General features: G+C 37.5%; 1 protein-coding gene across 5 annotated transcripts in view; it reads left to right on the top strand.

Annotated features, from left to right (window-relative positions):
* TASP1 (taspase 1) overlaps window positions 1-27,669 on the top strand; it is a 275,170-nt gene that overhangs the window by 75,035 nt on the left and 172,466 nt on the right. For all 5 annotated transcript variants that reach the window (XR_009535136.1, XM_060122574.1, XM_060122576.1 and 2 more), the window contains exon 9: window positions 26,012-26,131. Coding sequence is in view for 4 of the 5 variants with exons in the window: in XM_060122574.1 (XP_059978557.1) it covers window positions 26,012-26,131 (120 nt within the window). In the remaining variant the exon portion in view is untranslated. The remainder of the gene's footprint in view (window positions 1-26,011; window positions 26,132-27,669) is intronic.

The raw sequence follows: 27,669 nt of genomic DNA, 5'->3' as shown, positions 1-27,669 counted from the left end.
GAGAAGAGTAGAAATTTAGGAGGCAAATGAACAAATGAGTAGGTAGACCTTGGTGAAAGTGCCTAGTAGTGTGGTTCTGTTTCTTCGGTTTTTGCATCCCATGTGATGTCTGAGTAAGCAAATTTAGGACTTCTGTTCTTTTAAAAAACTGATAAAATTTGCATATAGTGAGCAATTTAATCAATTTAATAAATATATATATATATATATATATAGCCATGTAACCCATATACCTATCAAGATGTAGAACATATCTGGTTCTTTTGTACTTCCTTTCAGCCATTCTCTACCCTTTATAGGTGACCACTGCTCTGAGTTTTATCACCATAGATGTTTTGTGTTGCTCTTGAACTTTATATAATTGGAATCTTACAGGATGTACTCTTTTCTATTTGGTTTCTTTCACAAAGTGTTTTTGAGACAGTGGGTCACAGGTTTATTCTTTTTTATTACTGAATAATATTCCCATTTACTGTAAGTTGTTTATCCATTCTCCTACTGATGGACATTTGGTTCATTTCCAGGCTTGTACTTTATGAATGAAGCTGTTATGAACATTCTTATACAGGTCTTTTTTTCAGGGACATCAGTTTAGGGTTTTTATGCATAGAAATATCAGTTGACCTTATAGAGAATATCTTCAGCTGGTCTTACTTAGAAGATTCATTTTTTTATTCAGAAAATATTTATTAAGCAGCTACTCTTGGTGCTGAGCTGGGTAGTAAGAAAACGGTGGTGAACAGGATGGAGGTAACTCCTGCTCTAATGAAATTTTACATTTTAGTGTCTAGGACGGAAACATATAAACATACAATCAAGTAAGATAATTACCATGTTTGATAACTGATATAAAGGAAAAAAAAAACCACAAGATGATATGATACAAAGTAACTTGGATATGAGAGATGGAGGGGAGACTCAAACGAGGACTCCTTTAGTTAGGATGATACCTTGCTAGTTAGAGACCTTCTGAGGGTGTAACATTTGAGGCGACATCCGAAAAATATGAAGTGAGTTTTATGAGAAGTCAGTGGAATAGTGTTCCAGGCAAAATGAACTGCATGTGCAGTGGCCCTGGTGGGGACTTGGCATATCGGAGGAATGGAGAAGAGGGGCATTGTGCCTAAAGCATGGTGGGCAAGGGGAGGATGGTATGATCTGAAGCTGGAGAGGTAGGTAGATGCCAGCTCCTTGAGGAGTTTCCACTTTTGTTTCATGAATAATGAGTTATTGTAAAAGCAGAGAAGCAACACTGCCTTATTCATATTTTACAGAGTTCTTTCTGGCTGCTACGTGGTGAATAGGGGGAGGCAAAAACAGAAGTGAGGAGATTAGTTACAAAGTTATTACAGTTGGGAGATGGTGCCACATGGACTGTGGATGTTAGGGATGGAGATGGAGAGAAGTGAATATATCCAGGATATATTATAAGGGCTCCTAGAAAGACAGGAATTACTGATGCCTTATAGAGAGGGGATTTAAAAGTTTTAGTTTAGTCATAGTGTATTACCATTTACTAAGGTGGGGCAGGAAGCTGGAGAAAGTATGGCTTCAAGGTGATGGAGGTGGGAAGTGGAAATCAAGAACTTTCTTAGTTCATGTTCCCTTAATGAACTCAGATTAACCAATGCTTTTCATTTTCACAATAACACATATTATCTGATGCCAAGGCACCCTGAACACTCAAGGTAACAGACCACTTTTAGTGTGCTATGTTCCTCTACTCCTTTCAGTTGAATTTTGTGCCACCAAGAGCTTCATTATGCTCATTGTTTTTATCATTTTATCCTTTATCATAATTCATTGTCTCTCATAAACTGATGAATATTGAGTTTAAAAAGAGAATTGTCTGCTTGAAAACTGAAAGAGTTGTTTGTTTGAAAACTAACTTGAAAAAGCAGAGTGGGTCTATAAAAAGTTGCTATAGAATTAAGCATGGGCAAACCAGCTGTAAAAGATTGAGAAAAATCGTAAAAATCTAGAGGCTTTGTGCATTCAGAGTATGTTGTTAGTGTATTTATATTCTTGTTCTATTTTTAGATAAAATAAAACTTGAAATCATAGGACAATCCAGGGTGTTATAGGAAGATGATATGGAACATTTGTACGTGGGCTCACATTCAGAGAAAGTCTTATATGAAAAGATTGGCTAGTGAATGAATGAATGGTTTTGTGTTTTAAATAAAAAGGAAATATTTACAATATGTGTCCTTCTTTATGATTCTGTCCTTCACCCAGAGAATATTCAATTTTTGAAAAATTTAAACAAACACTCATCAACCTGGTTAAGAGGATTTGCAATAAAAAGCTGGATGTGGCAGCAGGAAAGATTAACTGTGGAGTTGGTTTTATGCATCTGAAGCTTAGGGGTAGGTCAGGGGGGACATTCCCATTTGGCAATCATTGGCGTCAAAAGGAATATGAATCCACGTGTCCAGATGAGCTCACTTAGTAGGAGTGAGTGAAGATAGAGGTCTGAAAACTGAACCCTGGGCCAGGCCAACATGTCTACATTGGGAGGAGGAGAAACCAGCGAAAGAGAAAGATGGAGCAGCCAGTGGGGCAGAGGGACCACCAGGAGAGTGTCTGGGAAGCAGAGAGGAGCGTTCAAAGTCAGGCATCACCTGGGTCAAGTGCTGCTGACAAAACAGTTGGGAGGACAGAGGTCTGGCCACTGGACTCGGCACCTGCAGACTTTGGACCTGGATGAGGACAGTTTCCATGACATGGTGGATTGTAGAGCAGGTGGAGTGGGTCCATCAGGGAGAACAGGGTGGAGATAATTCTTTTGAGAAGTTTTGCTGTGGAGTGGGGAGAGAGAGGTGGGGAGATAGGGTCAAGACACCATACCACGGTTACCTTCTGTGAATTCACTGAGTAATTTCACCTAGGAAGGCTCAGTTTCCTTATCTTTAACTGAAAATAGTGATAATTCTGCTCCCGTAGCAGGGCTGTTAGGAGGAACAGATGTGTTAATGGATGTTCAAGTGTTTGGTGACTGTCACTGACTGAGACACCATCGTTTTTGCCTTTGCCATTATTTGCCTTCATCTCAGCCAAAAAAGAAGGGAAACTGCTACGCTGGGTGGAATCTTGTAATGGAGAAAGGGAGGGTGGTAATGGAGGTCACTAGTAGTGGGTGGAGAGGTGGAATTCAGGCATGATTCAAATGGAGTATTTTAGACCCCTGAAATGACAGGAAAATATTTTTAATATTCAGAATATATGAACTTTAATGTGTACAAAGCACTGTGTTTGACTAGGACCCAGCTTCTGCCTTTAGGGAAGGATGCGGGCCACAGGCTTTGTTTTGCAGATGTTTGCTGTATAACCTTGGCAAAGGTAATAAAAACGCTCCGAGAAAGAAAAGACCACCAGATAAGGAGCCAATGGCGCAGAAAATTATAATTTTTGAGAGGAAGCGTAGCAATTTTTTAGAGATGTGACAGGAAAGGACAAATAGCTGTTTTCTAAATCAACCTGTATTTAGTTTATTTCTCCCTGTCCTGTGTGTATAGTTTCAGCATAGTTTTGGTTAGCCAGCATTGACTAAAGCCTGGAACTACTGTGTGTTGTGGCTACATAAAAGAAGCTGTGAGTTGGGTATATAAATGTAATAAAAAGGATAGAGTTTTTGGTAACTTTCCTAATGTTCACTTTTTTGTTACTCAGTGTTGAAGGAGATAAATATTGTCTTGAAAGGAGTATACAGTAGAATAAATATTTTAAAGCCTGAAAATAAAGTAAATAAATTGAGCAATTTTTGTTGCATTGATATTTCTCGTTTTTCTTAAAAAAGTAATTGATTGTCCAGACATTATCACAATACTAACAGAAATCAGAATTAAAGTAAGAAGTATATTTAATCAGCTTGCTACCTCAATTAATTAGAGTATTTTTATTTTCCTTTGTCTTTGACCATTTACATTTGACTTAGTTTAAAATAAGAATGGTTAATTAATGGAATGCTTTTGGCTGCAAACAATAGAAAACCTGATGGTAACTTAAGAAATGCATACTTGTTCCCCTGCTCCCTGGCCCTCTGCCTCGTAATAAAGAATTTTGGAGGTGGGTGGTTGCAAGCATTCATTAGCTCAGGTTTCCAATGATGCTGGAGCCAACATATCTGGGATTTCTCTTGGGCCTTTTCTCTCATGCCTTTTGTCTTATGGATGGAATATGGCTGCTATAATTTCAGGTGTCACATCTGCATTCAAGGTGAGAAGAAGGTGAGACCATGGAGGGTGTGGGCGGGGAGACTAGTGCCAGATGTGTCCGTCACTTTTTTAACTGGGATGCAAAAGTTTTCCAGAATCTCTCTCAATAGATTTCTCTTTAGTTGTTTTTTGGGGGGCAGTGGACAAGGGGCGCAGTTTGGTCACATGGCTATTCCCAGTTGCAAAGGAGCCTAGGAAATGAAGTGGATTTTCCTCATTACTATCTCATAGCTCATGGCTTGCTGCTAGACACATTGTCTTCCCCCCGCAAATTAGTTGTTTTGTTGTCAAAGGAAGGGGATGAGAGTGGTTATTAGGGAGGTAATCTACAATGTGTAGCGTAAATGGAGAACTTTTTTTTATCGTCTTCTTCTGCACAATTAATATGTCCCTTGTTGCTACAAACCAGTAGTGGGTTAAGCAGCTAATCTACCTATAAATCAAATAAAACACATTTTGTCCTCACTTTAAGAGTACATGGGTTTTAAGATACAATATTAAAAAATAAGGAATAAATTCTGAGTAACTGTCTATTCTTAATAATTGACATCTCTGTTTCATCCATGCTTTTTTGGTGTGACTTAGAGGGAAGACATGCTGGAGGAGGAAAAAATTATTATTTACCTGTAGCGCTGTGTAATATAAAAGTAGTAGTTGTTTATGCTCTGTTCCACTCCCCTATCTGTGTAGACCCAACTATTCTGGATTTTTCTTTACTTCTTTCTTTCCCTTGCAGTGTATAGATAGTCCACACTTTGCCTGGTAGTGCTGGACCATAAAAATGACTGTGCAAACCGGAACTGTGCAAAGGGATCTTAATGGCAAAAAATTACACTTTTTCCATAACCTTTAGACATTTTTGTCAAAACATTAAAAACTCTTTTACTGGTGGTTATAAATGTGTAGAGAAACAAACAAAAAAGTAATTAAAATGAGTATTTATTTAGTACACTAATTTAAAACATCAGAATTAAAGTAGGTTTTTTCTGTCTAAAAACCCTTTATCAAGAGTAGTTTGAACAGTGCTTGCTTTCCTGTCATGTAAGTTATGATATGGAGTGAGCATCTGTTTATGTCATGGTGAATCGTCAAACTCTTTTTAATTTTGGATCAGCTTTCAACAGTTTATCCTTTGCTCTTTCCATGTTGTACAGTATCTCTCAGTGTTCCTTTTATGTCAGCTTTTTTGCCAGTGTCACTTCTTCTGGGGCATCTTCATCCTTTTTGTCACAACTACATTCCTTATTTATGTTGACAGGTTTGTCTTCACTAAGTTCCTCTGACTGAAGATCTCGAGTCTCTTGAATGGTGGCAGTGTTGAAAATTCCCACAGTCAATTATTTCTTCCATAACGTCACTTATTTTTTATTGGAATTGCACTTCCAACATTATCACTTTTTGTTTCTTTGCTTCACTTTCATCTTAGTTGGCTAGTGCCCTTTTTTGATGATCGATATTTGTAAAATGTCATGTGGACTTATCACTGGGAGACAAGGAGGTAACACAACTACACACTTAGCTGTCTGTGCACAGTGACCCATCCGTGACAGATGTTGAGTGAAATGACATGATTGTTCACTGATCATAATGGGCATCTAACGTTTACATAGTTTACATAGTGATCTTTGAACTAAAGACCTAGTAGTGAAGTTTATACTTTATTCAATTATTCACAGTTACTATACCATGTAATTGAAGTTTGAACCAGGTTGTTGAGTGACTGGTATTATTTAACTGAGCTGTGGTAACTGACGTTTGTCTGTGTCAGAGCTAGGCAAATCGAGAACTGTGTTTGTGAAAAGGAATGGTGCAGTTCAGCATGCTCCTCTGTCCTTTGTAGTTCCCACACATGGGCATCTGCATTCTCCCCCTGACAGGATTGCCATGGACTCTCATTGTTGTTAGAATATTTATCAGTAATTCTTGTGGTGTATGTGATGAAGTGATACATGTTTTAAGTTTATCTTTTGTTTTGATACAAAAAGTAAAAGGTAGTTGTGTTAGTATTAAGCATTTTTGAAAAAGAAAGCTTTCTTTTGGAATGAAGTGCTAATAAACTCATTGGCCAATGGAGGTTCTTAGCTCCTGCTACAGAACTGACTGAATTGTTACATAACCTTGTTACATAACAGAAAGAGTTGCTACAAAGAGGAGATACTTTGGGAAAACAAACAGACCCAATGCACAGGATAATCTAGATTTCATAAATATCAGTTTCAAACAGCTAGCCCTGGATATTACTAGAAGGGGCTCTTTTATTCTTAGAGTATTAAAAGAGGTTGGGGGTATTGTTTGATCTCAGCATTTTTGATGTTTCAAGCCTTTTTTTTCCCTTCATTTTTCACAAGCATATTGTCGAAATAGTTTCCATGTCTTTTTCTTTAATAACAGAATTTACAGTTGGATGTACATGAAATTCTTTGCCTTGTCTCACCACTTTCATGAAGTAATTTAAGTTTTCAATTAATTTCATTGGTTTTTAGGTAAAGCAGTACTTGGATAGGGTGGTGAAATGAAAGATAATCAGACCTTTTCCATTGTGTGAATCTTTCATTCTTCAATTTCTAATGAACAACTTTAGAAAATCTTGCAATGCTTTGTACAGTGTTGTGTGTTGAAAACCACTCTAAAGAGATTCTACAACTTTTAATTTTGTGTTCTTTAGCCACCACATAGGGACATCAAATTGGCCACATGTTTCAGAAAGAAAATGTTGGGCCTTGCGTTGTGTGCTTCACATAAATATATTCTATTCTTTTGAAGTATATTGTGGGTAACATTTTTCCCTTTTATCCACCATCTTGAAATTATTATATAAACGCTTAACTGTATCATACTAAATCACTGTTATTTTTTGGGTGAGAGGTAGGTTAAGATCAAAGGAAATAAATGCACAGAAAACAACATGTTTTCATCAGATTGTTCTATTTGTACTTGTGTACATGTTTATTATGTGTGCAGAGGAAGGAGTAATTAGTCTTTTATAGACATTTACTTGATCTGGAGTCTTTCCGTGTTTCTCAAAAAGTTGGTTAATGCATAGATATATGAGTAAACAGAAGTAAGAAACTTCTTTGCCTTCTACATAAAGAAATGTACTTTATATATTTGTGGGTTTTTTAAAAATAAAACTTTAAATTCATCCTATGGAGTGATTATCTTCCATTTGAAATTATTTATTTGAATTGTAAGTAATATATTAAAAATTATATTTTCCTGTCCTAAAGCTATCTTGATTACCGATTAAGCCTATAAGACTTAACATGTAAATCAGTAAGTCAGTAACTTAAGTACTTGTATTACTAGATTACCACCACCTCATGCATTTATGTAGGTTATACAGTCTGATGACCATTATTCCTTTGCAATATAATTTGATGGGGTTTATTTATTTATTTTTCCATTTCCTTAAATCACTTTTTATTTTAATTAATTAATTAAAGCGAAAGCAAGTTTATTTAGATACACGTTCCATAGGCAGAAGGTGGACTCTTTTTAAACCTCTTTTTCAACTTTGAAGTTGGTCTTTTTTTTTTTTTGAATTTTATTTAATTTATTTTTTTTATACAGCAGTTTCTTATTAGTTATCTATTTTATACATATTTGTGTATATATGTCAATCCCAATCTCCCAATTCATCCCCCCGCCACCATGGGGTTTCTTTAAATGTCTGTGGTTTGCAGCACTTTATGTCAATTCATCAGTTATCCAAATCCAGAACTTTCAACCCCTGATAGCTGGACAATTGCAGTATTTTTTTTTTCTTCTGTTTCAGAAAAAGTTTCTAAGTTCTCATATAAAGATTCAATAGCTAGTAGGTTGGATTTCTTCCCGAGTCTTCCTTAAACCCTTACGAAGCTATGCCTTAAATTTATACTGAGTTTTAAAGTTATAAGTGAGATAAGAGTGAGGCAAGAAATCTGTTAGCAGACCTTAACTGCTGTTTTTATTTTGTAAGGGAAGTAACCTGTGGTTTTCCAGACTTGTTATAGGTTGACATCATATATTCAGACTTGTAAATCCTCCCTCCACTTTTACTATTCATCAGCTCTGTAGAGCCTCCTCTAAATTTTGGTGTTTAACAGAATCAATGGAGGGGAAAAAAGAGCATTCCTTCATTATCATTGGGATAATCTCAGCCGATCTTGTATATAATGTGCAAATCACCATATTATAGCTTTCCTAAAAGGAAATGCCTCCAGTGAATGGAATTTCATTGGAGCTACAGATAGAAGTCTTCCTGTCTGGGAATTGGCTCAGACCATGATGTTAAGAGCATCAGATTCTAAGTCAGGACTTTTAAATATGTCCTCATATGATATCACCATGTACTAATGACCTGAGTTGACCCATCACAGATGCAGTAGTGTAGACACATGTGTAGCTAATAAGGCCAGCAGAATAGACCAATACATGAGAAGACAAATGTGTATACACACACACACACACACACACACACACACACACACACGGATCAATAACAAGGATGTTTTAAGATCAGAAGATAAGACCCACTGCTTAATTAGGTTGAACGAAAACTGTCGAGTTTTCAAAGGCCTGATTGGCCCACCTCTTCTGCAATCAGCCTAGAACATTTTGAATAAAAAGTCAGATGCCAGAAACTATTCAGAATTCAAGACCTGGGCTGGGATTACTTGAGGAGTGGAGGAAGTAGGGCAGGCTGAAATGGGGTGCAGTAGACCCGGATTTCTAGTCTAGGTTTGCTGTTAACTAGTCCAGAGACCTTGGGCAAACATGGAGTCTCTCTAGACTTCAGTTTCCTCAGCAGTAAAGTCAGCATGCTGGACCAAGTGATTACCATCATTCTTTCCAGCTTGATAATTCTCTAATATATTATCATTGGCAACATGGAGTTTGTCCAAACCTCTTGATCCTCTCATTGAGAGATCCTTTATTTTAGTGTATGCTAAACCTGGCTGGCCATTATCTTCATCAGGATAGTTGTAAAACTCAATTTTTAGGCTCTACTCTCAATATACTGATGAAAATCTTCAGGGGTGTGTGAGGTATTGGGCCAGCATTTGAGACTCATTGCTTTTTCTGCCTAATTTGTCACAGTGGGCCTAGAAAAGCTGCTTAGTAATCGTTGCTTAAATGAACATAGAACGTTCTAGAGGAGTTAGTAATTATATACATGATTGCATTCAGTTAATAACTTCATGTCCAGTCTTTTTCATTTAGCTCTCTTGAAGGTACCCTAGAGCTCTTTTCTCCTTTCTCCTTATTCCAGAAGTTGTCTCCAGGTCATTGTCATTTTCCACAGGTACCTGACACAGTGCCCATTTAATGAAACTGTGTTTGAATGGATGAATCTAAGTTTTTATTACCACCCCCCTCTTCAGGCCCTGAACTGTTCCAGTTTCTTATTATACATTTCATGTCATACCTTAGCTCAGCATGTCTAGAATCAAGCTTCATCACTGTCTCCTGGAACTGCAGTAGCATCGCAACCCGTCTGCTCTTGCCTTTCCAGTCAGTTCTATACACAGCATTTGTGGAATCATTTAAAAGTGCAATTTGATTTTGTCATGACCCTGTTTAAACTTCAGTGACTTCCAGCTGCTCTTAAGAATAAAGTATAGGCCCCTTAACAGAGCCCACAGGACTCGATAAGAGCAGGTGCCTGTCTTTCTTTTCAGTCTTTTGCTCTTTTACTCTCAGTCTGGGTCACACTGTCAAGATTCTGCCTGAGTCAGGTCCTTTGTCCCTATGATTCCAGATCCCAGGAATATTGCCTCTCCCCCTCCCACCTGTCATTTAAACTGTCGTGCTGCTCCAGCTGCCTCTCTGAGTGTGCTTATTTGATGTCTTTCTCTTTCCCTAGAGTGCAGGTTCCAGGAGGACAGGGATTATATCTGTTTTGGTTGCCATGGTTTCTCAGCTTGGCATCTAATAAGTACTCAATTGGTTTAATGAATACAGGCACTAGTTTTTGTTTTGTTTTGTTTTTGCTTGCTTCTTTTTGATATATTTACCACCCTCAAGTCTATACCTTTTTACCTTGGTGGCTGGATAGTTGCAGTATCTTTATAACTGGCTTCCCTGGTTCTAGCCTTTTTCCATTCCTCTTTAATTCTGTGTATTATCCCAAGATACATTTCCTTAAAAATACCTTCATTGGTCTTGTCCTTCTTCTGAGAGAAACTTTAATAGAATCTTTACTATATGTAGCTTAAAACCCAAAGTTTTTAGAACTGACTTTATGAACCCTTTTGAAACTTGACCCCAGCCTACTCTTGCATTATTTCTCTTCTGAATAGTCTTTTTTTCTCTTACCAACTACATTTCTGTATTTGATTTTTCATGGAGTTGCTGAAAGTTCTTATTTCTAAGTTTTCCTCATGTCTCTTTCTCTTTGTGGAATAAATGATAATTAATAATGGAATACCAGCCACTTCTCCACCTACTGAAATTCGAATCCAAGTCCTTTGGATTAAGGACCAGCTCAAATGCCACCCAGATCAAAACCCATTCCTTTTTGGGCACTCAATAAATACTTGTTGAATTGAATTATCTACTACCTTTGACATTTTGAGATTGGTGTGTGATTATTTTATCATACCTATGCAGGCATATGGAAGCATGAGCATTTTGTTTTTTTATCCTTATCACAGTGCCTAGAAACAATGCCTTTACTCAATTGATATTACTAACTTAAACATCTACAGCCTATGATTCTAATGTTAATTTTGAGAGAGCAAAGTGTATGTTATTTTCTTCAATTTTAAGTCTTATGGTCTTTCAAGATAAGTTTGAATCTTTTAATTGCTTCAAGCATACATTAGTTCAAAGCTATGTCTCACTTTTAACAAGCTTGTATTTGGGGATGTAATGAAAGAAGAGTTTGGTTATCTGAAATATTACTATTGATAATAATATTATTGAGTAAGTGAGGGAAATAATTTCTTAGAAACAGCTCGCAGTTGCAGCTGACCATTCCAGAGGTGAGTCAGGAAGTGTCCACAAGGGGGCGTGCCCATCTAGCCATCTAGAGAAACGTGACCAAGTCCCTCTCCTGTTATGCAGGTAAAATGCCTGTTTTACAAGTGTACTCCTAGACCATGTGTCATTTTCTAGGAAAAAGAATAGACCTTCACCTTAACAAAAATTCCTACCCATTTTCTAGCACCTGTTTATTTTGGTGGTGTGATTTTCTGAGGAGGGACAGGGGACAGAATGGAAATGGGGATTGCCTTGCAAGCTAAGACAAGTCTATGATGCTTGTGATTGTGCCTTTTTTTTTTTTTTCTGTGTTGAGAGCATTTTTATTTTACAAGCATTGCCATCTCTTCTGCGGTCATTGTATGTCGTTTGCTCAAGGGATAGGCAGTGCTCCATTTTCATTGCTCCATTGATTTGTGTCACCTGAGGTTATGAGGAACTAGCAAGTGACCTTGAGGAGTGCACAGGCTTTGAGTGGAGTTTCTACCAGAGGTCATGGCCTCATGGGATCTTCAGTTTTTGTTTTTGTTTTTTTCCAGTACCTATTTTACCTTGACTTCAACATTATCACCAGCAAACATTTATTGAGTACTATTTATATACAGATTTTTAAGTAGGCTTTAGGAGTAAATAGAGAGGCCCTGCCCATTTGGTCCAGAGGAATTAAACAATAAAGGGAAATCATACCATTTGGTATGTGCCAGAAGAATGAAACCATCCGTGAGAGCTGCAGGAATTACCAGGATGGATAAATTACCATAAGCACCTGGTAGGCTTTATGGAAGAGGTGGAATTTAAGCGGGGGCTTGGATAAAGAGTAGGGCTTACATAACTGTAGAGAGAAAGAGAAAGCCGTAGTTTAGAAGAAGCCCGTGAGAAGCACCACAGAGTTTCTGCAGGACAGTGGTTTCAAACCCAAATGGTTATGGGGGCCAGGCAGGTAGCCTAAATATGTGAGACCATCTAGACGGGTGGCAATACATGTTCCATTTTTAGGTATTCAAAAACCAAAATAGTGCACTTTGCTGGTCAAACCAAGCTCTATTTTCGACAGCCTGTAATCCCCAGTGGGGGCACGACAGCCGATAGGATTCAACTGTCCACAGAATTTAGCAAAGTAAAATAGACCATAGAGGAAGTAAGTACACAGGCAGAGCTGCCCCTGAACGTCTGTGCAATAACTGTACTTAGAAGCAAATGAGGAGAATGTTTTGAAACACAGTATGTGTGAGTGGGGCCTGTCCTGGTGGTTATTTGCATTAAACACAGGCTTTTGAGTGTTGGGAATCTCTGAAAACATCATTGAGGTTAATTTGAATGGTGTTAGAATTTCTAAGATATAGTACTATCATGATTAGTTTAGATTGTATTTTACATCCTAGAATATACTTAGCTCCTTCCTACTCTTCGTAATTCTTTGAAATCAAAGAATGATCTCTGATTTCTAATAAGATTTTAATGTATTGAGGAACAAAAACAAATATGGGCATTTTCTGGCTCCTTTTTGCTTTTTAATATGCTGATTTTTAGTTGTTATATATTTATGATTTTGAATAATTCTATTTTTGTGAGTATACTCGTAATTATACGGTCAAATGAATATTGCTTTAGAAATCTCATATCAAATAAAGTAACTTATTACTGTGTTATTAAAGTCGATGTCAGTTATTGTTCTTCAATCTGGGGAGGGTGGAACTTAAATCCAGGTTAATGACCCATCCCAATTGTCATGGTGTTTCATTGGCAGGAATAGACTCCAGATTGTCCAAGTTACCTTCGAGTCCTTTATCTGTTATTCCCCACTGCTTTAAGACTCAGTTCAAAGGCCATTGGAGCTCTGGAATTTAAAAGAAAAAGTGTAATTTTATCCCGAGAAGGTAAATGTAAGCTCTGAAATGAAAGACCAGAGGTCCAGACCACGGCCAGGTGTTCCTGGAAAGAGCCAAATTGGACAACTAAATTGCAAAAGGTTGCCTGTTCTTATTAAAGAGACTTTGTTGCTGTCTATTTAATTAGCAAGGTCTTAGCTCATTTATTTATGTGTTTTTTTTTTCTGCCCAGGTAATGACATTCATAGCCTATTAGTGTGTGTGCTGGTAGCGTGTTGCGCTATCTGTGTGGTTGAAGTCCTCTCATATATGCGCCTCTATGAAGTGAAACTGCCAGATAATCTCAATTCCCTCCTTCTCCCTTGAACATGTTTCCCAGACGGCAGTGACTGAGTTTAAGATAGTGAAGGATGACCAGTGGAAAAAGTGAAGTTAAGACTCAAATACTGTACGGGTATTAATTATTTAGAGCTTTTAGGAGAGCAGTCTGGAATTAAAGAAACTGAATTGGTTAGTCAAAAACGAGGAGTGTGATCTGGTGCCAGATGATTGATTTAAGGGGTTGGGAAGGCAGTAAAGAAGTGTTACCAAAAGAAAACATTGAACGGTGGAGTGTGTGACCAATATAAGGATATATCATTTCTTTATAGATAAAGTGAGAGGCTTAGTGTTTGATGGTAAGAGCCTTAGAAGTTTGTTTTGAACAGTAGACCAAAGGGCATGCACAATGTCCTGAAATAAAGATCACTTCCACATTGTGAGAAACGAGTCTGGACTTTAGTTTGGTTACTATGGGACGAGTGAAAGGTTTCTCAGCAGTTGGTTAAGGATGTGCTTTTGAGACAGAACGCACTTAGGAGTGATGTGCAAAAGCATTACATTCAGGGAATATCTAAATATGAAATAATCAGAGAAACGTGAGGTTATAGGAAAACTACTTTGGATAGGCTGAGTCTGGATTGTGCATAAAAATTGAGCAAGGTGCAGTTTCAGAGGACAAGAAGTTTGAGTTATTGATGAGGTTCAATTAAAAAGTATTTATCTTATGACACTTTGTTAGTTGCTGCTTCCAGGTGGAAGTGGGGGAAGACAAGCCACCAAAGAGCTTAGAACAAGCCAGTGTATAAAAGTCTTACACACAGGGGCTTAGGTTGTACTTTTAGGGCCAGGGCCCCCATGTGGATGGGAAATGATTCAGGAGACCTTTTCTGGAGTTACTGAGGCCCTGGGACTTGAAGAAGGGCAGCGTTTTGATGTGGGGCAAGGGTAGGGGAGGAGAGAGCAATATTTGCACTGGATGAAGTGCAAGCGAGTCAGGATGCCATCTATAGTGTGGAGTTTAATAGTATCTGCTGTTACTCCGGAAGAGCCAAGGCTCATACTGGAGGAGAAGGCAGGAGGGCCAGGCCTTTGCTGAGGTTTAAAACCACAAATTGTTTTGTCACAGAATCAATTTTACCCTTCTTTTTCCTTTTTATTTATTTTATTCCTTTTTGGATCTTTTCACCTAGTGTTTATTCCTCTTTCATTGATTTTTCATCTTATCTCTGTTTTTTCTCCTTGTGTTTATCTTATTCTCTTTCTAACTTGTTTAGTTGGACACGTAGCTTATTAATTTTGTTTCCTTTTCTAATATTAATATTTTGGGTATTAATTTCCCTCTAAGTGCTGCTTTTACTATATCTCTCACAAGTTTTGAAATGTAATATTTTTATTATCATTCATTATTAAATATTTTTGTTTCTATTTAGATTTCTTATTTGATCCATAAGTTATTTAGAGGTACTTTTTTCTTTCTTAATTTTTAAATTTTATTTACCTTTATTGACTCCTAACTTAATTGTATTGTAGTCAGAGAGTGTATTCTGTTTGATAATGTTTCTTTTTCTTTTTTTTAACATCTTTATTGGAGTATAATTGCCTTACAATGGTGTGTTAGTTTCTGCTTTATAACAAAGTGAATCAGTTATACATATACATATGTTCCCATATCTCTTCCCTCTTGCGTCTCCTTCCCTCCCACCCTCCCTATCCCACCACTCTAGGTGGTCACAAAGCACCGAGCTGATCTCCCTGTGCTATGCGGCTGCTTCCCACTAGCTATCTATTTTACGTTTGGTATTGTATGTATGTCCATGCCACTCTCTCACTTTGTCACCTTATCCTTCCCCCTCCCCATATCCTCAAGTCCATGTTCTAGTGGGTCTGTGTCTTTATTCCCATCTTACCCCTAGGTTCTTCATGATCTTTTGTTTTGTTTTGTTTTTTTCCTTAGATTCCACATACATGTGTTAGCATACGGTATTTGTTTTTATCTTTCTGACTTACTTCACTCCATATGACAGACGCTAGGTCCATCCACCTCACTACACATAACTCAATTTCGTTTCTTTTTATGGCTGAGTAATATTCCATTGTATATATGTGCCACATCTTTATCCATTCATCTGTTGATGGACACTTAGGTTGCTTCCATGTCCTGGCTATTGTAAATAGAGCTGCAATGAACATTGTGGTATATGACTCTTTGAATTATGGTTTTCTCAGGGTATATGCCCAGTAGTGGGATTGCTGGGTCATATGGTAGTTCTATTTGTAGTTTTTTAAGGAACCTCCATACTGTTCTCCATAGTGGCTGTATCAATTTACATTCCCACCAACAGTGCAAGAGGGTTCCCTTTTCTCCACACCCTCTCCAGCATTTATTGTTTCTAGATTTTTTGATGATGGCCATTCTGACCGGTGTCAGAATGGTGTGAGAAGATATCTCATTGTAGTTTTGATTTGCATTTCTCTAATGATTAATGATGTTGAGCATTCTTTCATGTGTTTGTTGGCAATCTGTATATCTTCTTTGGAGAAATGTCTATTTAGGTCTCCTGTCCATTTTTGGATTGGGTTGTTTGTTTTTTTGTTATTGAGCTGCATGAGCTGCTTGTAAATTTTGGAGATTAATCCTTTGTCAGTTGCTTCATTTGCAAATATTTTCTCCTATTCTGAGGGTTGTCTTTTGTTCTTGTTTATGGTTTCCTTTGCTGTACAAAAGCTTTTAAGTTTCATTAGGTCCCATTTGTGTATTTTTGTTTTTATTTCCATTTCTCTAGGAGGTGGTTCAAAAAGGATCTTGCTGTGATTTATGTCATAGAGTGTTCTGCCTATGTTTTCCTCTAAGAGTTTGAGAGTGTCTGGGCTTACATTTAGTTCTTTAATCCATTTTGGGTTTATTTTTGTGTATGGTGTTAGGGAGTGTTCTAATTTCATACTTTTACATGTACCTGTCCATTTTTCCCAGCACCACTTATTGAAGAGGCTGTCTTTTCTCCACTGTATATTCTTGCCTCCTTTATCCAAGATAAGGTGACCATATGTGTGTGGGTTTATCTCTGGGCTTTCTATCCTGTTCCATTGATCTATATTTCTGTTTTTGTGCCTTGATAATGTTTCTTGAAATTTGTTGTGATTTAGTTTATGGATTAATGTATGGTCAATTTTTGTAAGTATTTATTTGTGTTTGAAAAGAATGCTTCCAGTCTAATTGGTACAGAATTCTGTGAATGCCTATCTAATTAAGCTTTTTAATACGCTGTTCAGTTCTTCTATTTCTTACTGATTATTATTATTATTTTGGTCATTTGACCTATTCATAGTTGGGAGAAATGTGTTAAAATATCTCATTGTGAGGTATTATGGTTTGCTGATTTCTGTTTGTTGCTCTGTTTTTGCTTTACATACGTTTGAGGCTATTTTTTATTTTAGGTACATACAAATTTAGAATTACTATATCTCCCTGGTGTATCTAAACTTTCAGTATTTATCACATAGAAACCCTTTAGTTCTATTAACTTTTTGTCTTAAAACTTAATTTTCTTGATGTTAATATAGCTACGTTGTTTGGATTGGTACCTGCTTGGTATCTCTCTCTCTTTTCCCTGTCCTCTTACTTCCAGCTTTTCCATATCCTTATTTTTCAAGTGTATCTCTGATAAATAACATATAGCCAGATTTTAAAACCCAATCTTGACCTTCTAATAATAACCATTATTATTTTTAATTTATTTATTTTTGGCTGCGTGGGGTCTTTGTTGCTGCGCACGGGCTTTCTCTAGCCGTGGTGAGCGGGGGCTACTCTTTGTTGTGGTGCATGGACTTCTCATTTTGGTGGCTTCTCTTGTTGTGGAGCATGGGCTCTAGGCACGTGGGCTTCAGTAGTTGTGGCACGCGGGCTCTAGAGTGGAGGCTCAGTAGTTGTGGCACACAGGCTTAGTTGCTCCGCGGCATGTGGGATCTTCCTGGTCCAGGGCTCGAACCCGTGTCCCCTGCACTGGCAGGTGGATTCTTAACAACTGCACCACAAGGGAAGTCCCTAACCATTATTATTTTTAAAGACTATTAATTTTGATTTACATGAAGTTTTGCCATTTTATTTGCTTACCTATTCCTCGTTTCATTCCTGAATGTCCTTTTCCTTCTTGGATTATTGTCTTAGTAGTCCTTTCAGACTGCTATAACAAAATACCAGAGACCGGATGGCTTACAAACAATAGAAATTTATTTATCACAGTTCTGGAGCCTGGGAAGTCCAACGTCAAGGCGTAGGCAGATTTGGTGTCTGGTGAGGACCCACTTCCTAGATGGCTGTCTTTTTTGCTATAACCTTACATGGCAGAAGGGACAAGGGAGCTTCTTGGGCTTCTTCTAGAATGGCATAATCCCATTCATGAGGACTCTGCCTTCATGACATAATCATCTTCCAGTGCCCCACCTCCTAATACTATCACCTTGGGGATTAGGATTTCAACATGTAAATTTTGGAAGGACACATTCGTATGACAGCAGTTATTTTCCTTCTTCTTAAAGTATATCATTCATTTGTTTATTCATTCATTCATTCAACAGGTATTTATTGAGTGCTTAAGAGGTATCAAGTACTTTTCTGGGTGCTTAGCGTATGTTAGTGAATAAAACATACAAAGATTTAAAAAATTTATTTCTTTATCTTCTTTATTTTTTTGCCTGTGGTGGGTCTTAGTTGCAGCACACAGGGTCTTCGTTGAGGCATGTGGGATCTTTCACTGAGGCGCGGGCTGCTCTCCAGTTGTGGCGCCCGGGCTTCTCTCTAGTTGTGGTATGCGGGTTCTCTCTCTAATTGTGATGCGTGGACTCCAGGGTGTGTGGGCTCCAGGGTGTGTGGGCTCTGTAGATTGCGGCACGCGGGCTCAGTAGTTGTGACACGTGGGTTTCAGTTGCTCCGTGGCATGTGGGATCTTAGTTCCCCAACCAGGGATCGAGCCCATGTCCCCTGCATTGGAAGGAGGATTCTTTACCACTGGGCCACCAGGGAAGTCCCTAAAACATACAAAGATTACTGCCTTTGTCGAGCTTCCAGTCTCGGGGGAGATTGGCAGTTTAAATAATATGAAAATATGTGGTATATTTTAGAAGATGATGACATGTTATGGGAAAAAGGTAAAGTAGAGTCAAGAAAGGAAGGTTAGGAATACCTATGAGAAGGTGGTAGGGAGGATTAGAAGGAGGGCAGTTTGCAGTATTAAATAGAATGGTCCTTTAGGATTTCATTAAGTGCAGGTCTCTTGGTGGTAAACAAATTTTATTTTTTTATTTATCAGTGTATTTATTTTATTTTTGTTCCTAAAAGGTAATTTTGTTAGGTACCCACTTCTAGGTTTATAGTTACTTTTCTCTGAGTACCTTGAAAATACACCACTGCCTTCTGGTTCCCATTGGACTTTGGGAATTCTGCCTTCATTCTGTTGTGGTGAGCTTTCCTTTCTATCTGGCTCCTTTTCTTTCTCTCTGGCTTCCACGAGATCTGGATTCTTGTTTTTCATCAGTTCTGGGGAAATTTGAGCTATTTTCTCTTTAAATATTTTCACTTCTCTATTCTGTCAATTCTTTCCAGTTGGGCATACAGTAGACTTTTTCTCATTCATATTTTTTACTATCTCTTTCATATTTTCCATCACCCCTACTTGCTTACAATTGCCATCAAATGTGTATTAAATGTTATATAAATATAACTGTATTATACTATTAGGAAAAAGTTGAAAAATTTGTTCATGACCTGAGGTTTTGAATTCTTGGTTGTGTACTTTAAAATAGATACATCAGCTGTTGATTTCTTTTTTTAAGGTAAAACTTAACAAACAGCAACACACACACAATCTTAAGTGTATAATTTGATGAATTTTGATATGTGTATACAACCATGTAACAAGATATGATATTGCTACTACTCTAGAAAGTTTCCTCACGCCCCTTCATAGTCCACGCCTCCTTCCCAAGACAACTATTTTTCTGATTCTTTTTCACCATAGAATAGTTTTACCTGTTCTAAAACTTCAGATGAATGGGATCATATATTATGTACTCTCTTGTGTCCAGCTTCTTTTACTCAGCATACATCTAAAAGATTATCCATATTGTTGTACATATCACTAGTTCTTTTTTATTGCTGAGCAGTCCTCCACTGTTGCCTGTATCACAGTTTGTGGACCCATTCCCCTCTTGATAGACATTTGGGTTGTTTCCAGGTTTTGACTCTTGCAGTTTGACTAAGGTGCTATAAACATTCTTGACAAGTCTTTTGTCATATATATTTTGCTTTCTCTTGGGTAAATATTTAGGGCTGTAGTTGCTGGGTCATAGCTAGGTGTGTATATTTAATTTAGAATTAAATTTTTTTTGATTTAGAATTTTAAAATTGTGAGTAATACTTATTCCAGAAAAACAAGAAGCCAAATTAGATATATTCATCATTAATTTTTAAACTGATTTTAAGTCATTGAGATGTATTCTATAAGTGTTTTTATCAAATGGATGCAATTTAATGATCTAGTTAATATTATCTTAAGGAACTTGTCAGAATTATCATCATTCTTAAATTCCTTAATTTTTATTTCAACTCCAGTATATCTTAGGTTGCTATCCTTAACCAGTGGTTCATTATGAGTTCAAATAAATAATATTAATTAAACAACACATGAATAAGAGTAAAAATGATTTAAAGCTGTGTAAAGCTATCATTGTGGTGGTTTTTACTGTTCAACTGTGTACTAATCTAAGTCATGAGTATGTTCATAATCTAAGTTCAATAATCTAAGTCATGAGTATGTTCATCTGGTCTCTACCATCACTTACATGTGCTCACTCAACATGTACACTGAGGCTCTCAAACGGTTCCATTTTGAAGAGAAAAAAAGCTGTAATTCATTATTTGTAAGATTATTAAAAAACAACAACAACTGAGATTAGCCACCAGAACACTATATAGGAATTCTGCCAGTTGGAAAACATTGTCCTTTGAGAGTCTGGAATTTTGGGGTAATCCTCTGGAACTTGTTATGATATGAATTTATAATTAAAGCTGTAATCCAGATATATTAAAGCCCCTTAAAAGCATTGTTAACACACTTTATTTTGAGCTGAAAATGTTTCTGTTTTCAGAGTTGAGTGATTTAGGGAATTAATAATAGAGATTTTTATATAATATAATTTTTTTCTCTGTTTTAGATACATTTGGCACTAATTATATAGTGCTGCAAAAATTTTAATGCATATTTATTAAGCAAAGAAAATCAAGGATTATTTAAAAATAGACATTATGACTGTAGCTTACAGAAACATCATTTGTAGTATTGGACATCAGAAGGGTGGTTTTCTGAAGGGTCACTGGATATTCTTATATCCAAATTTTCCTTGGTTTCAGCCAAGCCAGATACATGAAAGTAGATAATTCTCGCTAAATTGTACTTCTTTTACACACACAGCTGATATACTCTGAGCCCACAGTGGCCCCACTGTAGGGGGCTGGTTTTAGGAGATAGACCTGGAGCCAGATCTAAGTCTCTTGTAGCCAGAGGTATCATTCCATCTTTAGGATGCTCGAAGGTGGTAAAGCTTTATGCTGAAGTTACTGTGCTGTCACAGAGGGCGTTAAGTCAGCTGTGTTTCTCAAGTGGAAGCTCAGGCCAATCATAATGTTGCTTTCAGCCTAACAGAGGTGTACTGGGAAGGTTTGGTATCTTTAAAAAAACAACAACAACGTATTATTATTGCATTAGAATAATCCCACCATACATCAGTTTCAGGATGCACTTTTACACTTGAGATATTATTCTTATATTTTAGCTATTAGATATTTGAGTAATTCTGTACAGAAGAAAGACCAAGTTAATGAGATAAGTAACTGATAGATGGTGTCTCTTGGCAGGTTTCAGAGTTCAGGTTAGAGGCTTAATTTTCATGTGGAAAGTACCTACATTTTGTTCTGATGGATTTATTAGTTTACATATATTACTTAATTTAATTCTTACAATAACTGTATAATAGCCATCTCCAACTTGGAGCAAGAAAAATGAAAACTTGTGACATTAAGCCCAACAGAGATTACTAGATCCTTGGTTACTTCAAGAAAGTTTTATTTCAGTCTTTTCCATAGCACATGCAATCTCTATGCCAACTTTATATACATGTGTTTATTCTGATGGGAACTATAGTTTATGCCACTGCTTTTTAGTCACAATTTTATCTAAAAAATTAATGCAACTAGCATGTTTCAGTCAGGGACAATAGGTCCATGTGTATCTATGTGGTGCATGTACTTCTAAGTATTTATGGAGTGTAAGAGTATAATAGCAGCTCTGTATAATAACAGTCATTGTGTGTTTTTAGCCTTTCTTAGATTTCATTCTTGTACAAACGAGCTCTGTGAAATTATTATAGCCAAAATACCAATGTTTTTCACTCAGTTTATCTGCACTTCATAAAAATGCTTAAATGTTATTTCATCATCCTTCAAGTTGCTTTTCAGTGTGTGAAATCTGTGAACATTATAATTCTTGAATATTTATGAAGTAATTCTGATTTTTGCAGGTGTTGCAAGCCATTAGGAATATTTAGCTTAATTTGGAACAGGATTCTCTATTTTTTGCTTGATTTTTCATTTTTGAAAAACAAGTTACAGTAAATCCATCTATGTATAATCCTTTTGTGGCTTTCTATAGTAGTTTGGTTAGGGATAAGAGTTATAGTTCACAATATCCTGATTGAAATGCTAAGAGAATTGTTTTACAGATAACGTATATCATTGTGTATATGTTATGTGTCCCCTCAGTAAGATTCTACTTTATAGAATGTTTGAGTAGGATCAGCAGTCACAGTGAATAAAAAAAGAACTAATAAAGAATACCCTTTCCTGACTTTGTTGTTGCTGTTTTTGAGGAAAGTTATTTTATAGTGCCTCTTTATTTGCATGAGAGTTGTCTATTTCTAAAAGAACCAGTAAGATTAATAAGATCATACTTTAAAATACTTTGTAGTATGTCCATGGTGTTATGGTTGTGGTGATATGCTGCCAGTTGGTAGTTGAACAAGATAGAGCTTAAATCTTTTATGCTGACATAATGTTGGTCTTAGGTGGTTTAAGTTTCTCCTTCAGCAGATTTGTGCCTATAAAATTATTTGCCTTAGAATGAGTAGAGCAGACATCTGGCTGATAATGACCTTGTGGGATGCTATCAGACCTTGTTTCTCAAAGTAGGGTCCATGGAGCAGTAGCATCAGCATCACTCGGAGGTTTTTAGATGTACAGTCGTGACTGACTGTAGGTTACTCCATCATAATCTGCATTTAAACAGATTCTCCAGTTGATTTGTATGCACATTAAAGTTTGAGAAGCCCTCCTGTAGATGACTTAAGACTTGGCATCTGAACAAGAAACAATCTCTATCTGAGGTTACAAGGATATAAAGATTTAGGAATTATTTCTTAGAAAAATGAAACAAATGTTCATTTTAAAAATACATTTGGCTTTAGGATTATCTCTCTTTTCTGGAATAAAGTGTGTCCAATGAATTTCTTTACTTTGATAATTCCATCTTATCTACCAAAGAAGACAGACTCCGCTTAGTCTATACCAAATGAGTAAACCTGATTATTGTTAATCTTCCCTAAGATAGTGTCATTCTCTGGCCTTGTATGAAATTGAATCTTGAGAAAAGGAGATGGAAGACTGATGTTAGAATGGCAGGGCATATATCGTCACTTACTGGGCTTGGTTTTGTTACACCAGGGATACAGATGTGCTTTATTTACTCCAAATTTATTTATTTAATTTTTTTTGCTGTACGCGGGCCTCTCACTGCTGTGGCCTCTCCCGCTGCAGAGTACAGGCTCCGGACGCGCAGGCTCAGCGGCCATGACTCACGGGCCTAGCTGCTCCGTGGCATGTGGGATCTTCCCGGACCGGGACACGAACCCGTGTCCCCTGGCATCGGCAGGTGGAGTCTCAACCACTGCGCCACCAGGGAAGCCCACTCCAAATTTATTTTATTTTTATTTTTTAAATTTTTATTGGAGTATAGTTGCTTTACAATGCTGTGTTAGTTTCTGCTGTACAGTAAAGCGAATCAGTTATATGTATACATATATACACTCTTTCTTAGATTTCCTTCTCATTTAGGTCACCACAGATCATTGAGTAGAGTTCCCTGTGCTAAACAGTAGGTTCCCATTAGTTATCTACTTTATGCATAGTGGTGTATACGTGTCAATTCCAGTCTCCCAATTTGTCCCAGCCCTTCTTCCCCCCTTGGTAACCGTAAGTTTGTCGTCTACATCTGTGACTATTTCTGCTTTGCTGATAAGTTCATCTGTACCATTTTTTTAGATTCCACATATAAGCGATAATATACGATATTTGTTTTACTCTTTCTGACTTACTTCACTCTGTATGACAGTCTCTAGGTCTATCCATGTCTCTGCAAATGACACTATTTCGTTCCTTTTTATGGCTGAGTAATATTCTATTGTATATATGTACCACATCTTCTTTATCCATTCCTCTGTCGATGGACATTTAGAAGATGTACCACATCTTCTTTATCCATTCCTCTGTCGATGGACTGACTATCGTAAATAGTGCTGCAGTGAATATCGGGGTGCATGCATCCTTTCAAATTCTGGTTTTCTCCAGCTATATGCCTAGGAGTGGGATTGCTGGGTCATATGGTAGCTCTATTTTTAGGTTTATAAGGAACCTCCATACTGTTCTCCATAGTGACTGTACCAATTTACATTCCCACCAACAGTGTAGGAGGGTTTCCTTTTCTCTACACCCTCTCCAGCATATATTGTTTGAAGATTTTTTGATGATGGCCATTCTGACCGATGTGAGGTGATACCTCATTGTAGTTTTGATTCTCATTTCTCTAGTAATTAGTGATGTTGAGCATCTTCTCATGTGCTTTTTGGCCATCTGTATGTGTTCTTTGGAGAAATGCCTATTTAGATCTTTTGATTGGGTTATTTGTTTTTTTGATATTGAGCTGCATGAGCTGTTTGTATATTTTGGAGATTATCCCTTGTTGGTTGCTTCGTTTGCAAATATTTTCTCCCATTCTGAGGATTGTCTTAAAGAATAAGGATGTCCTGAATGTCTGCTGTTTGCAGAATGAAACAGTGGATCAGACCTTTCCTCAGAAGTTTACAGTCAGGTTAGGAAATTATCCTTAAAAGTCAGACAACCTACCACCAGAAGAACTGTGATATTCTGGGATATGGCCATGTTGATCCACTGGCTGGTCTTCCCCAGCTGCTGTTAAAAGGGAGAGTAGGGACACAGCACTCATTTCAGTCAGTTACACCTGTTGTATCAAAGTAAGTACTATCATAGTGGAACAGTATATTTAAGGGGAGTTAGAATTTAGAGAAATAACCAAAGAAATGCAAACATCTAGATATACCTTCTCCTAATGGACTTAATATAATATTCATTGTGGCATGCTCTGCCTCTTCTAGTTTCCTTTAAGGAAAAATCTTTTGTTTGCATTCTGCTTCCAATATTTCAAAACTCCCTTCAATGTTTTTCAACTTCTGAGGCAGCCTTGGGATCCCATTGACTTTTCTGGGGCTAGCCTTAATGTGGTATTTCAAAAACCACTCCGGCAGGTACCTCCTCAGCACAAATGATGTCTTGCTCAGTAAGTAGTATGAGCATAAACCACACAGGAGGGAGAGCTGGTCTCATTGAACATGGGCTTCTGCCTGACTCTTTCATACAGACTTGAGTGCTAGGGTGAGGGTAGGGGTCTCAGGTTCTGGGGCACCAGTGCCCTAGTGTAAGAGTACCACCATGACCGCTATGAGCCTAAAGACCTGTAGTAGCCCTCCTTTTTAATAGATAAAAAAGATAATTTTTCATGAAACTTTGTTCCCACTTCCTTTACTTTTGATTTTTATCCAGCAGTGTAAAGTTTGTCTGCCTTGCACAGGTGAACCAGAAATCTTTGAGGTAGGAGACAGCTGCTTGTGGTCACTACATGTGAAATGCCTTAATAAGCATGTGGCACCTGGAATAAGACACAGAAACACAAAGATGCCTCCAAGAATGTGCAGTTTTCTGCCATATGATTGGCAACCATGTTATTAATATAGCATAGAAGGGAGCTTGCCATTTTCTCACAAGGAAGGAATTATAAAAGAAAATTGTAGCATGGTCTACACCAAGACTAGAAATGTCACTCTCTTCATTTATTGTGCTGAATATATTACTTTTAGAAATTTGTATATAATATTTAAAAAATACTAATAAGGACATTTATTAGTTCACTTACATCATAGATCTTTTCCTCTATAAATTCTCAATCGTGAACTTAATTCTTGAGATTAAGGAGACACGGCGATATACTGTAATTTATATTAAATTGTTTTTTTCTTCCTCCCTTAGAAAGGCACATTAGGCTTTTTATTAGAGAAAAGCAACCAGACACCCTTGGTTCAGGATCTTACAGTGGAAAATAAGTTTTGACTTGAACCGGATTAAGTGGCAACTTGATAATAAATAATTTCAGGAGATTGCTGAATGTTCCAGTTAAGGATTAGCTCAGATTTTGTTATGTCATGATTGTCCTGACAAGTGCTGTGTGGTCCCATCATTGTCACACACTGTGCTTAGCGAACGCTCTGGCCACTTTTGCTCTGCAGGAGAATGACTCAGGCACTTTGGACACGGTGGGCGCTGTGGTCGTGGACCATGAAGGGAACGTGGCTGCCGCCGTCTCCAGTGGAGGCTTGGCCTTGAAACATCCAGGGAGAGTGGGGCAGGTAAGTGATTCTGGGGTTTTTAAACTAGTTTTCCAAGTCGGAACATGGAATTTTCTAGCCCACAAGTTTTTGAACCAGTAGAGATATTTTTTTTTTCTTTAGAAAAAACAAATGATTATTGTTCTTAGCACTTATGTAGTATAAATCATCAAATACCTGTTCAGGATTCTTTCTAAAATTAAAACCTATCTCACAGTAATAGGGTTCTTCCTGATCTTTATAATTGGTAATCCTATGTTTGGCTACTTTCAGCAGGCTAGCTACTGGCCTGGGCATTTATCAGACATTTAATAAACGTGCATCCATTTCCATTTTCTTTCTTTGTAAATGTCATTCTCTTTAGGATCCAGCACCTGACTATATGGCTGCTTGCTTTCCAGGTGGAAAAACAGTTTTAGAGTTACATTTTGTATTTCCTCCATTCAAGGAACAGTAACATTTTGACCCTCTAATCCCTCCTCTGATTAGGCATTTCAGCTATTTTATAGACTGACTAGTAGCCCAAGTCACCAACACATGATACCACTTGAGAAATCGAGATAGAAGGGTCTAATTTATGTGCAACTGGCTTATTCCCTGTTCACTTGTACATCTTCTTCACCCCTGACTCCCCATCTCCATCCAGCCTTTAGTACCCAACTGAGAATGAAATTTAACAGTCCATTTGATCTAATAACCTTTCTGGGAATAAACCAATTTGGCACATTACTTACAGCCTTAATAAATATTTGTTGAGTGAACAAATGAATTGGACACCCTCACAGAATCTGTTAAAGTTGTTGCACAGGGTGTGCTTAAGCTCAGTGCTTGGATCTCGTGTTGCATCTGTAGCACCTCTTGGCATGCTCTGTGTGCTTTGTCTCCCATGTTTGAAGAAGAGTCAGTGCCACAGTTGCTTTGGACACGGTGGTTAGCTAGCGCTTGGAGCAGAGTGATCTGCTTCGTGGAGGACGTCTTTGCAAAGCCCCAAGTGATGTTCCCTGATCTGCCCTTTATTGTGGACAAGCCACTCACAGTCCTATGGTGGGAAGGGGGAGGGAAGAATAATTAATTTTGTGCTACTCTTTGCCTACCATACAAGGGGATTTATGAGGAATGATTACTCAACATGTGGAAATGCTTTGAACTCAATATAAAAAGCCTTTGTCTGGTCATGGTATTTTTCCACATTATAAAGCCCTGTGTATTTATCAAGTTTGGAATAAGAAAACCAAGCTCGGCATATCAGATCTGGATGCCTCGGTGGAGAAGGAGAGAGAAAAGCCAGCAGAGGCGCCTTCATTGCATTGCAATTCCCATGACTTTCTTACTGGTTTTTGTTTGTTTTCGTTAGCAAAATAGCAACAACAGAACCAAGGATAGTGCTGGACTACGTTAGCAGGATATTACACCGAACCCTGCACGTGGGGTTGCCCTGGAAAAATAAATACTGTAAAACTTAACACGTACACATTTGAAAGTTGCTAAGAGAGTAGGTCTTAAAAGTTCTCACTACAAGAAAAACAATTCTGTAACTGTGTATGATGACGGATGTTAAT

This window comes from Lagenorhynchus albirostris, chromosome 15 (genome assembly GCF_949774975.1).
Source record: "Lagenorhynchus albirostris chromosome 15, mLagAlb1.1, whole genome shotgun sequence".
In the NCBI taxonomy this organism is placed as follows: Eukaryota; Metazoa; Chordata; class Mammalia; order Artiodactyla; family Delphinidae; genus Lagenorhynchus; species Lagenorhynchus albirostris.
Note: the sequence above shows the minus strand (reverse complement) of the source record. Positions and strands in the feature narration are given on the sequence as shown.